General features: G+C 41.6%; 1 protein-coding gene across 3 annotated transcripts in view; it reads right to left on the bottom strand.

The window, feature by feature from the left end:
- Positions 1 to 13,790, bottom strand: part of adam11 (ADAM metallopeptidase domain 11) — a 55,207-nt gene that overhangs the window by 38,448 nt on the left and 2,969 nt on the right. For all 3 annotated transcript variants that reach the window (XM_010904459.4, XM_020046877.2, XM_010904451.4), the window contains exons 3-4: positions 7,076 to 7,152; positions 4,333 to 4,399 (exon numbers count right to left, since the gene is read on the bottom strand). In XM_010904459.4, the coding sequence (XP_010902761.2) occupies positions 4,333 to 4,399; positions 7,076 to 7,152 (144 nt within the window). The remainder of the gene's footprint in view (positions 1 to 4,332; positions 4,400 to 7,075; positions 7,153 to 13,790) is intronic.

The following is a 13,790-nucleotide window of genomic DNA, read 5'->3' as shown; positions in this document are numbered from 1 at the left end:
ACAGGCACAGTTTTTGTTTCTGTCAGATGTATATACTCAGTGCAACTTATAACATCCAAGTGAAAGAGATAACACCAACATAATCACAAATAAAGTTGAAAAAACTGAGTTGAAAAAGGATTTTGTTGACCCACCTTTTGCTTTAATTACAGCCTTTAGTCTGTTGAGATATGTCTCTACTAACTTTGCACATCTAGACGTTGCAATATTTGACCACGCTTCTTTGCAGAACTGCTCAAGTTCAGTTAAATTTGATGGTGACCGTTTGTGGACTGCTGTCTTCAAGTCATTCCACAGATTCTCAATGGGGTTTAAGTCCGGGCTCTGACTAGGCCATGCAAGGACATTCACCTTTTTCTCCTTCAACCACTGTGTGGTCAGTTTTGCTGTCTGCTTTGGGTCATTGTCATGTTGGAAGGTAAATCTTCTTTTCATTGACAACTTTCTGGCAGAGAACAGCAAATTTTCCTCAAGAATTTGACAGTTTTTTGCCCCATCCATTTTTCCTTCTATCCAGTCCCTGCTGCAGAGAAACAATCCCATAACATGATATTACCACCTCCATGCTTTACTGTAAGAATGGTGTTACTTGGATGGTGAGCTGTATTGGTTTTTTGCCAGACATATCATTTGGCGTTGAGGCCAAATAATTCAATTTTAGTCTCATCTGACCATAACACCTTTTTCCACGTGGCCTTAGAATCTTCATGGTGTGTTTTGGCAAAGCTCAGTCGTGACTGCATGTGGCCTTTCTGGAGGAGTGGCTTTTTTCTTGCAACCCTCCCATACAAGCCACATTTGTGGAGAATTTGTGATATTGTTGTCACATGCACACAATGACCACTCTTTGTCATGAATTCCTGCAACTGCCTCAGAGTTGCTGTAGGCCTCTAGGTAGCCTCTTTGTCCAGTTTCCTCCTGGCTCTTTCATCCAGTTTGGAGCGACATCCTGACCCAGGGAGGGTCTGTGTTGTACCAAATACCTTCCACTTCTTAATAATAGACTTCACTGTGCTTCTAGGCACTGATAAAGCCTTAGAATTTTGTTTTTATCCATCTCCTGACTTGTGCCTTTCCACAACTTTATCCCGGAGATCTTTTGACAATGCCTTGCCACCCATAGTTGATTGTTTTCTTCAGTTGCACTACCAAGGACTGAAATGCATCAGGAAAAGCTTGTTTAATGCTGAGTTAATCAAAATGACCACAGCTGATCACAGTTGAAAGTCAATTGGCTTTGTGTGCTATTGAGAAGGTGATTAACTACACCTGGTTGGGTTTACAAGTCATTTTTAGGAGGGGGGTGATGATTCTCAGTGATTCTGTTTTTTAATTTGTAATATTTATTTTATTTATTTTTAATAAGTTGGTATTATATCTTTCACTTGGATATTATAAGTTATAAATAGTAAAAACTATAAATAGTTTTTGTCCATTTTCATTTGAGGCTGCAAAGCAACAAAATTTGATTCTTTTAAAGGGGGGTGATTCTTTTCTATACCCACTGTATACAGGTTTCAGAGCCACACATGCTGCCATCCAGACGACGTCTTTTCAGGGAAGGCCTTGCTTATTTCAGCAAGACAATGCCAAACCAAATTCTGCATGTGTTACAACAGCATGGCTCAGTGGTAAAAGACTCCGGGTGCTAAACTGGCCTGCCTGCAGTCCAGACCTGTCACCCATTGAAAACCTTTGAAAACATTATGAAACTAAAAAATAGCAAAGGAGACCTCGAACTGTTGAGCAGCTGAAATCATATATCAAGCAAGAATGGGAAAACATTTCTCTTTCAAAACTACAGCAATTGGTCTCCTCAGTCCCCAAACACTTACAGAGTATTGTTAAAAGAAGAGGTGACGCAACACAGTGGTAAACACACCCCTGTCCCAACTTTTTGAAATGGGTTGCTTGCATCAAATTCAAAATGGGCATGTATGTTTCCAAAAACAATAACATTTCTCAGTTTCAAAATTTGATATGTTGTCTTTGTACTATTTTCAGTTAAATAAATTATTTGCACATCATTGCATTCTATTTTCATTTGCATACCCAGCGTCCCAACTTTTATGGAAACAGGGTTGTATGTCAACATGCAGATATGTCAGTATGTGTATCTGTGTGAGTGAGAGCTTTTGCACTGCGTAATATAATGTGTGTAATATAATGTTTATACCGGGTTGTATGTGCGTGGCTATTCATTTGCTTGTGCGTGGGTGATAATATAAGCACACACTGTGTCTGTTTGTGTCTCCAGTGATAGCAACCACATCCTCATAATTACCCAGCATTAAGATTCACTGGCAAACAGGGAATGACTCCCCGTTAAGTATTCCACTTCTGAGACACCACTCTACCTTCCCTTACTCTTTATGAATGTATATGGTTACATTTATATAAAAGAAATTCCACACCCAATTTAGTGACGTTCAATTCCCACTTAAGGACCCTTAATCGCAACTCCTGGCAACCAATCCATCCACACCCCTAATTGGAAAGATTCCAGTGTTCAGCCACATACAGAACCACAGAATTCATAATCTTATAAGATAAATGCTTGTGCAAGGAGAGATGCTTCCTGTGTAAATGTGTAAATGCTGATGTCGTTAAGCAAAAAAAGCTTTGCAGGGTTGGTGTGAAGACGGCTATGCAACTAAAGAGTAAATAAGGATGTGTTTTCTGTTGTTTGGCAGAGCTCTCTGAATAAATTCAAGTTTGCTGTTTCTAGTGTTGCACTGGGTTCAGTCAATTCCCAACTCAAAGGTCAGAGCCTTACAACCTCTGACTAGTGATTTTGAGGTGCTCTTGTGGAGGAAGGTTTAGCAAAATATTCTGTTTTCAATTATCATTTTCAAGAGTCATTTTTATGTTTTGTTACACTATGACGTAAGATAACAAAAGTATTTTTATCAAATTAATAAATAAACGTATAATGAATTTGAAGATTTTGAACACGTTTCCAACGCTCCAGAGCCCAGAGGTGGCATGCTGTACACCACACTACTGCAGCTGATGCTAGGCATCATGCATGTTGATATGAGGCTTGCGCACAGTTGCTCGTCCATGGAAACGTATTTTGTGGTTCTCTTGATGCACAGTTCTTGTGCTGAAGTTGCTTCCAGATGCAACTGGTGATAGACAATTTTTAAGCGCTACGCGCAGCAGCACTCGTTAGCCCCACTCTATAAGTTTGTGTGGTCAACCACTTTGTGGCCGGGCTGTTGTTGCCTTCACTTCACAGTTATAACACAAAGAGTTCACTGGGGCAGTTCTAGTAGGGACATTTCACAAACTGACTTGTGGCAAAGGTGGCATCCTATGACTGTGCCATATTTAAAGTCACTGAGCTCTTCAGTACGACCCATTGTACTGCCAATGTTTCTCTATGGAAATTTCATGACAATGTGCTGGACTTTATGCACCTGTGAGCAATGGGTGTGGCTGAAACACCTGAACTCAATAATTAGTAGGGGTGACCACATACTTTTGGCCATATAGTGTATGTTCCAATATTGTTTGTAGTTGCAATGTGGGTAATAAAATCCATTCTGGGTTTAAAATTGGCTAGGCCTTTACAAATTATATTATAAAACTACCTAAAACATATACTGGAGCAGTGAAACCAGAGAAGATGAAACTGTTGAAGCTTTGTTTAAATTGAAAATGTTCTTATATTAGACAACATTGGCCCAAATAGAGTTACACATTCTTCTTAACAATGAATTGAATTTTTTTTATAAAACATTTATTTAGTATACAGGTAGTATCCATTCCCCGTGGGTATTGTGACACAATGTCAGTTTTGCAGTGGCGCAGTTATTGTGACAGCCCAAAGAGTCCTCTGCAGAACAAATGGCCAAGCCATACTGCTTCCTAACACACTGCAGGAAGTACCCTCCAACACCCTATGCACTTGGAGAACATATTCACTTGCCTACAACCACAACTGAGCTTGCAGGCATCCGACCAACCACAAGGAGTTGCTGCACTGCAACCCCAGATAGTGCTGGGCAATCTCCCCCCGCCCTATGCGAGGCCCTGGGGCATTGCGGGTGTGCCGGGTACAAGACTTGTGTCTCCCTCATTGATTCTCTCAATCATTTCCTCTCACTGACTTACAGCCTGACTATACATGTGTATGGCCACCCAGAAAACACCATGCAAATAGTCCGACATCAGGAACCCCAGAGGATATCCTGCTGTAACAAAGGGCGGAAATTCATATTGTCACATTTGTTGGTCAAACTAGGCACTCACAAGCAAACCTTTATGTCTATGCCTCAGTGAATGGGTGAATGGTTGGTTGAACGGATAGATGAAAACAAGCCCTACCATATTCTCAGACGGTCTCCCTTCCTTGTCGAAGTGCCGCTCCACATACTCAGAAGACAGGAGATGACTGGGAATAGAGAGATGGAGAGCAAGGATGTATCCAATAAAGGCATAATAATTACAGGAAGTAAGCATAAGCAAAAGTCATTTGTAAAAAGAACAATACAAAACCCATTCGATTGATTGAGGCAGTGGAAAAACTAGTGGATGTATGGGGCCAGTTACTGCTATGCCATGTTAGCTTTGAGAACCAGTGAAAAGTGCTACATGAGCACAGCCCATTAGAATAACATGTACAATGTGTTAGTCACAAGGCAGGGAAGTACACTGTGTTAGAATCTGCAATGAAAATGGATTCATTTGGAATTCCTCGTATAAACAGTACCTCTAATTACTCTCTACCTCTAACACCACATTCACAACATTTTGATGGTTCAACGTATTGTGTTAATGTGAAAAATAAAAGGAAATGAGAAATAATTAACATACTGAAATGTGTGTGTTGTATAAGTACTCACCCCTCCCAAGTCAATTCTTATTAAAATCAACTTTGGCAGCAATTACAGATGTAAGTCTTTTGGGGTGTGGCCGCTGATTTCTAACAGGGGGTAAGCCTTAAGTAACTTTGCACATCTGGTTAGAGATATTTCTGCCAATTATTCTAGGTAAAATTGCTCAAACTCTTAAGTTGGGTATGCAGTGTTAACAGCTAATTTCTTCTGTGGCGAAAGACTCAAATGTCTTGACACAGGTTCTCAAGTGGATCGAGGTCTGAGCTTTTTGAAGGACACTCCATTTCTTGGTTTTTAAACTCCTCAAGGAGCAGAGGCTGTGGTGTAGCTATAATGCATCTGGGTGTCTATTTACATGTATTATTCCCCACTGGAAACGGGTTCAATCCCCAACAAAATCTTTCAAGCTGTGCCTCCCTTCTGTCTGTACCCAATCTACCCGATCTAAATAAACCACATTTGCCAAAACTGTATCTTTAAAATACAGTTAGGTCTGGAAATAATTGGACACTGACACGTTTTGGTATTTTGGCAAGTCACCAAAATATATTTAAGTTACCATTAAATAATCTCTCAGCATTAATTTGAAGGTATTCACATTCAATTGACTCAAAAGCTGTTTCATGGACAGGTGTGGGCTATTCCTTCATTATTTCTTCATCAATTAAGCAGGTAAAAGATCTGGAGTTCATTCCAGGTGTAGCATTCGCATTTGGAAGCTGTTGCTGTGAACCCACAACATGTTGTCAAAGGAGCTCTCAATGAAGAACATCCTCCAGGAGGTAGGCATATCATTATCCAAATCTACCATAAATAGAAGTCTTCATTAGAGCAAATACAGAGGGTTCACCACAAGGTGCAAGCCTCAAGAAAGGCCAGATTAGACTTTGCCAAAAAAAACATCTAAAAAAGCCAGCCCAGTTCTGCAACAATATTGTTTGGACAGATTAAACTAAGAACAACCTATACCAGAATGATGGCAAGAAAAAAGTATGGAGAAGGCTTGGAACGGCTCGTGATCCGAAGTATACCACATCATCTGTAAACCATGGTGGAGGCAATGTGATGGCATGGGCATGCTTGGCTTCTAATGGAACTGGGTAACAAGTGTTTATTGATGATGTGACAGAAGACAAAAGCAGACAAAATAAATTCTGAAGTGCATAGGGATATATTGTCTGCTCAGATTCAGCCAAATTCAGCAAATTGATTGGACGGCGCTTCACTTTACAGATGGACAATGACATACTGCGAAAGCAGTTTTTAAAGGCAAAGTGGAATATTCTACAATGGCTGAGTCAATCACCCAATCAAGCATGCATTTCATTTGCTGAAGACAAAACAGAAGGCATAAACACCCACGAACAAACAATAACTGAAAACAGCTGCAGAAAAGGCCTGGCAAAGCGTTTGGTGATGTCCATGTGTTCCAGACTTCAAGCAGTCATTGCCTGCAAAGGATTCTCGACAAAGTATTAAAAATGAACATTTTATTTATGATTGTGTTAATTTGTTTGAGCCCCTGAAATAACGGGACTGTATAGAACATTTTTTGCAATTCCTAAACGTTTCATACCCCTTGAATTAAAGCTGAAGGTTTTCATCATTATTGCCTTCAATCCTGAAACGGGTCACAGTAGCTGCCTGTGAAAAGCAACCCCATAACATGATGCGGCCACCACCTTGCTTTTGAATTTTAGCCTAAAAGTTCAAATTTCATCAAATCCAATTAGAGAACCTTTTGCCACATCTTTTAAAAGCTCTTTGGTCTTTGTGATTATGGTTGTTTGGATGTGCTCTCTGTCATACTCTGGGGCTATCCATACACATGTGCAACTATCTGAGATCATGCAACATTCTTTATTTTTTTACTTTTTTTTCTGTAGTGCCCTGCCGTGATCAGAGACAGAACAACATATTTTTTAATTGTCTGTGTCTGGGATTCAATCTAGCAAAATTTTATTATTGGTCAATTATTTGCAATCCACTGAATATGCTCTGATTATACTTGAAGCCATGCACCAAATGTTACCAACAGTCACAATGATTTCGGCATTCCATTTCAATTATATCAAGGTTAGGATTAATTCAGTAAATTTGGGAAGTGAAATCAAATAGACCCGTCAGACAGCATTGGGCAGTTTTCAATTTATGAATACAAGTTATAGTTCCTGAAAAGAATGCTGAATTAAACATAACCCTGTGTTTGTCTTCGCAGCGTGTTTACTCACTGGTTCAGCTCCAGGTCGAGGATGAAGGATTTGCCAAACGCCTCCACGAGGAAACTGCTCTGGGCCAGATGGACAGGCTAAGTGATATGGAGAGAGAGAAAGAAAGGGAGAATGGAACAGAAGACAGAGAGAGATTACCAATGAGCATTCATGTTGACATTATGTGTCTATGTTTGTTTTCGCAATATTCTGTTAAATGAGGCCATTGCATTGAAGAGAGAGGGTGTGAAAAGAAAAGCAAGCGAAAAGGACAGGGTTTTATTTTGTATTAACAATGAGTCCCCATTAGTGGCAAGGTTAGTCGAGGTGCTTAAATGCTCTATTAGTTGAATAATAATCATTTGAATGCTTTACATGACCATGACAAGATAGAAAAATACTTCCTGACAGGTCTTAAAGTAACTGTTTTAAGATTGCTATCAAATAAGACCTACAATTAAATACAATGCAATTGTATAGGAATGTAATGATTTTCCTTCAGGGAAATGAGAATTAAGTATAATTCAAAGCTGTTGGAGGGGTGTGGGCGTATGGCAACTGGATGATGAAGGCGTATCCCAATGTGATTTGCCTGCTTATCCTTTGCCCTGCTTATCCTCATCCTCAGTCTCTTTGAGATACATGTTTTAGGTGTTTCAATCACCCATCTAGGCTTTGGAAAAAAAAATTGCATCGGGTGAGTCAACATTTTATATGTAACTGAATATCAGCTTCTGAATGTTCAATATTTACTATGAGGGTAACATGAATTATTCAATACCATTATGGTTTAGGAAAATAATTACCAATGTGGATTGATGTGAGAGAAAGAAAGGAGCATTTCAAATGGTTTTTTTTCCTTTTATTAACATTTCAGTCAGTCTACTGTTAAATTGTGACTGGCAATGTCAACATATGTATGTTTCTAACAGCAATAAGCTGGAAATTAAAGGAAAACAATGAAAGACAGCAGATGAGCAAACATCTCTCAGTTTAGAACTCTGTCTCTGACATAAAAGAAACAGAAACACTTCCACAGTAACATTTGTCAGGAAGGTAAGCAGGGCAGCCAGTTGTGGAGGACATGCAAGGTTGTCTGAAACAACCAATCACCCCAGACTTTGAGTTATTGACAGTAGCTTTTTTGCAGCACTGGTAACGAGAGTCTAGATGAAGGTGTAGAAATGCGATCAGGGCACAGGAGGCAAGCCGGCCAGCAAGTGTATGAATGCACGGGTGGCTACTACAGGGAGTATCAGGTGGAAGGTGAGGGGTCAGATGAATAGGCACCGTAAGAAGAGTGGGTCGACAGGGGTACCAGAAATCAATGCCCAAAACAGACAAGAAATGAAATGGCTGACACTGAACTACCCCCTTATCTGGGCAAATACACATCTCCTTTTACAAACAGTAGCAACAACAGCCATGACCTAGAATGCCTGGGGCTTTTTAATGTCAGTATCAGTTTAGTACTAGTCAGTTTTGAAACTCATGTTCAGAACTTCTAGAAGAAGGTTCTGGAATTGGGCATGAATAGGACATGCCACCTCAGTTAGCTATTATACAGAGCAACACAAGAGTAATGAGTATAATCACCCTCATACCCCAGTTGGCCATGACATTTATAGTTCATTATATTTTTTGTTTTGCCTTACATCAACACACAATACACCAATATGTATTTTCTTTTTAAAAGTGTGCTAATTTATTGAAAATCTAAAACTTAATTATCTCATGTATAGTTGTATTGAGACCCTTTATTCAGTACTTTTCAAATCGACTTTGGCAGCGATGACAGCATTGGTTCTTCTTGGGCATGCTTCTACAGACTTTGTACACTGAATCTGGCCAGTTTCTCACATTCTTTCTTACAAATATCAAGCTCTGTCAGATTGGATAGGGATTGTCAATGAACTGTGATCTTCAGGTCTCTCGAACAGATGTGTCTTTTAGTTCAGGCTTTGGCTGGGCCACTCAAGGACATTCACAGACTTGTCCCGACGCCACTCCAGCATTGTCTTAGCTGTGTGCCTAGGGTAATGCATTTTTGTCCCAGTCTGAGGTCCTGTGCTCCCTGGATCAGATTTTCTTCTGTGACCACCCTGTATTTTCCTCCCAGTCTCTGTCGCTGAGAAGCATCCACATAACATGATGCTCCCACCACCATCCTTCACTGTAGGAATGGTAAGAAGCCAGGTTATTAGGGGTACCTTGTTATTGCCAGATGTATCGCTTGGCATTAATTATTTACATTTTCATATCATTAGACCAGAGAATTATTTTTCCGTCATGCTGTCTGAGTACTTTATGTGCCATTAGGAAGTCATAAAGTCTTCATTTTACTCCAGGGATGCTTCACTAGCCACTTTACCACAAAGCCCTGCTTGATGGAATGCTGCAGAGATGGTAGTCCTTTTGGCAGGTTCTCCCAATGTCTGTAGAAAAACTTTGAAGCTCTATTTGTGTGGCAATTGGGATCTTGGTCACCTCCCTCACCAAGGCCTTTCTTGGCCGGTCACTGGGGTGTAAGACTCTAGGAAGAGTCTTACACCCCATTCACACACAAGCGCCATGCCATTGTTGAAAGCGGAAGTAGGACAGCAGCGCTGGCCATGGTGGAATGGCAGACAGGGAAAAATAGAGCAGTGTTCAATTTGTTTTTTGCTTTTCCATCGCACAAAGCCAATCAGAGCACAGCAGAAAACCAAAAGGAAAGCTTGTAGGAGGCACTATAATACAGAATAGTCTATAACCTAAACAACACGTTGGACAAACAGATAATTTTACTAGTACAAGAACAGGAGGAAATCTATAACATCACACTCAAGGTCTATCGAGACAATATAAGAAACAATATGACGTGGTCAAGGATCGCTCAGAGTCTCAGACCTATAGTTACCCTCGATCAGTTAATACATAGTATGTATTTAGTAGTGCTAGCTATTGCTATCAACCAAAACGAAATACTAGCTACCTGCTACAGTATTTTTAAAACAAATGGCATGCAACCATTTTCATTAATAAACCGTTTCTGTAGGATTGTCATGGTTCTCTTGAATTGCTAGTAGGATATAGCGAAGAAATCTGCTCAAATCCTGTGTTTTCTTTTACTGAGTTTCATTTTAATGAACTGAGATTACAACTCTGTTTAGTTTATGTTGGGCCCACTTTTTCCTTGAAAGCCATAGGCTACTTTTCCCAGCTTAAAGTAAGTAACTGATTTGTCAAAACAGCAAAGGCGGAACAATGTCAGCTGCCTCCCGTTGTCACTACTGGAATGGCAAGTGATTTACCATTTATTCGTGAATGAAGGGTTAGAGGTTCCAAACTTCACAATGACGGAGCCTGCTGTGCTCCTGGGTACGTTCAATGCTTTTGCAATTTTTTATACCCAGATCAATGCCTCACTATAATTATTCCACAGAGATTTCCTTAGCTTTTTTTTTTGCTCTGGCATGCAAGTGTGAGACCTTATGTCGACAGACATGTGCCTTTTAAAATCATGTCCAATTAATTTGCCACAGGTGAACTCCAAGTTCAAGAGACTCAACAATGATCAAAAGACACAGAATGCATTTGAGCTCACTTTGGAGAGTCATGGCAAAGGGTCTAAATATGAATGTACATAAGAAAAAGGTGAAGGGGTCTGAATACTTTCCAAAGCCACTTTAATAGTTATTCTACATAAGAGCCTGGTAGTCTGGATCCAGGGATGTTTGTGCAATCTTGCCAAATGTACACAGCTCACAATATGTATAACAATATGCTTTGGTGTACCGTAGAGGAAGGTTGCACTGCATTCACAACGTAGTTTTTTTCTTATTACTGTTTAAATTGTTTTTATTTTTGTACATGCTGCACTGTCGTTCATACAGTATGATCGACTAGCACTTTTGGAAGTTTGTTCATCACTGAATACGGACCTTTTCTCTACTTACCGGAGCGCTGGCTGTGATTTCCTTTGTCCTGCCGCCGATCTGTTTACCAATACACAGACGGAGGAGAAAGAAGAGAGGCAGACATGCCGGTATCTTATGTCGATCTCGGACGAGATACAGCAATCCGCCGTTACTGGGCATTCTACTTGCAAATGTTCAATCCCTGGACAATAAAATGGACGAACTACACGCACAGATTAACTTACAGTGACACATTACGAACTGCTGCATGCTGGCGTTTGTTGCGACCTGGCTAGACCCTATAGTGCCTGAATCAGCCATTACTGTTTTTTCCATCGGCAGAACAGAACTTCAGAGTCAGGTAAACGTAAAGGCGGAGCAGTCTGCATTAAGGATGACTCTCGCTGGGGTTCGGATGTTGCAGTACTTTCAACACACTGCTCACCAGACCTGGAGCTATAAAAGTACGGCCCTTATACCTTCCGTGGGAATTCAGCTCCGCTATAATCACAGCAGTCTACATACCCCCGCAGGCGGGCAGATAAAACGCATACTGGAGGACCTATACGGAGTAATTAATAGACTAGAGGACACTGACTCTAAGGCAGCTTTTATTGTTGTTGGTGACTTCAATAGGGCAAATGCGAGGAAAGTTTTGCAGAAGTACCACAAGCACATAAACTTTCCTACCTGTGGTGACTCTTGACCATTGTTATTCAAAGACAAGGAACAGCTACAAAACCCCTCCCCTGCCCGGTCTTTGGTAAGGTGGATCACACCTCCATTCTTCTCCTCCCAAAATACAGGCAATGACTAAAACAGGAAGAACTGGTTTCTCAGGCAGTTCAACCCTGGAACGAAGAGACTATGACCACTCTTCAGGACAGCTTTGAAACAACAGATTGGCAGATGTTCTGTGTTGCAGCTGATAGGGACATTGATGAATACACAGACTCTGTCTCGGCATATATCTTCAAGTGCATCGATGATGTCGTCCCGAGGGTCAATGTGAGGACCTTCCCCAACCAAAAGCCCTGGGTTAATAGTTAGGTCTGTGCTAAGTTCAGAGTACGGTCCTCTGCCTATAGTTCCGGGGACCTGGAGGCCTTGAGGAGATCCAGATACGGAAGACCATCAGAGGTGCAAAAAGAGACTACAGAGATACGTTTGAGTCTAACTACCACAGCTCTGACCCCAGACACGTGGTGTGGACTGCGATACATCCCAGACTATAAAGGGAGAAACAGCAATGATGCCCAGCTCAATAACGTCTATGCATGGTTTGAGGCAACCAACATCATTCCATCTGGAAGGCTTCCTGAGGACTCAGGGTGTGCACCGACCAGCAAGCAGAGGTTTTCACCTCCCTATTCAACCTCTCCCTGTCTCTGTCTACAGTCCACTCTCGCTTCAAACAGACCGCCATCATCCCTGTACCGAAGAGACCTTCCATCACATGCCTGAATGACTACCGCCCTGTAGCACTGATCTCAACCATCATGAAGTGCTTCGAGCGGTTGGTCAGAACTCACATCTGCTCAATCCTTCATGACACCTTGGACCCCTTTCAATTCATATACCGCCCCAATAGATCTACGGACGATGGCATCGCCCTGACGGCACACACCGCCCTCTCCCACCTGGAAGAAGGTAACACATACATGAGGATGCAGTTCATGGACTACAGCTTAGAATTCCACACTATTGTGCACGCTAAGCTCGTTCCTAAGCTCAGGATCCTGGGATTTAACACCTCCCTTTGGATCCTGCAATTGGATCCTGAACTTCCTGACGAGTAGACCCCAGGTGGTGAGAATGGGCAACCTCACCTCCTCTGCATTGACCCTGAGGATCGGAGCCCCACAGGGTTGTGTACTCAGTCCCCTCCTGTACTCCCTGTTCACACACGACTGCGTGGCCACACACAGCTCCAATGTCATCCTTAGGTTTGCAGATGACACCCCCATCCTGAGTCTCATATCCAACATTGATGAGACCGCTAACAGAGAGCAGGTAGGGACTTGGCTACATGACGCCAGGACAACAAGCTCTCTCTTTTTGTCTGCTAGACTAAGGAGATGATCGTGAACTTCAGGAAGCAGCAGGGGGGGTCGTGCCCCCATACACATAGATGGAGCTGAAGTGGAGAGAGTCTCTGACTTCAAGTTCCTAGTGTGTTCATCAAAGATGACCTCACCTGGTCCAGGCAATCAGACTCAACAGTGAAAACGGCCCAAAAGCGACTATACTTCCTGAGGAGACTCAAGAAGTTTGGCATGACTGCAAACACTCTCACCAACTTTTACAGGTGCACCATTAAGAGCATCCTCTCAGGCTGCATTACTGCCTGATACGGCAGCTGCTCCACTGATGATTGTAAGTCCCTCCAGAGGGTGGTGAAGTCTGCGGAGTGCGTCATTGGCCACCATCTCCCCTCCGTGCAAAGCATCTTCCATACATGATGCCTTAGGAAAGCACAGAACATCATCAAAACTACAGCCACCCAGGCTGTGGTCTGTTCACACAACTACTGTCTGGTAGACCCTACCGGAGCATCAGGGCACACACTTCCAGACTCACAGTATTTTCCCTCAGGTCATAAGGCTTCTCAACCAGCAACAATGATCTAAGATCATATTGATCACATGAACATTTCAAATGCTCTGATGACTTTCTATGTACATTGAATGTACATTAGCGTATTTCAATTTGTTTGTACCATTCATAGGCATATTTCACTTAAATGTATAATACTTACTATTTCTATTCATATTTCCATATACCCCATTATACACTCTTTGGAATGGCTGCTAGTTGTTACACCATCCCTACCATTG

This window comes from Esox lucius, chromosome 5, assembly GCF_011004845.1.
Source record: "Esox lucius isolate fEsoLuc1 chromosome 5, fEsoLuc1.pri, whole genome shotgun sequence".
NCBI classification, from domain to species: domain Eukaryota; kingdom Metazoa; phylum Chordata; class Actinopteri; order Esociformes; family Esocidae; genus Esox; species Esox lucius.
Note: the sequence above shows the minus strand (reverse complement) of the source record. Positions and strands in the feature narration are given on the sequence as shown.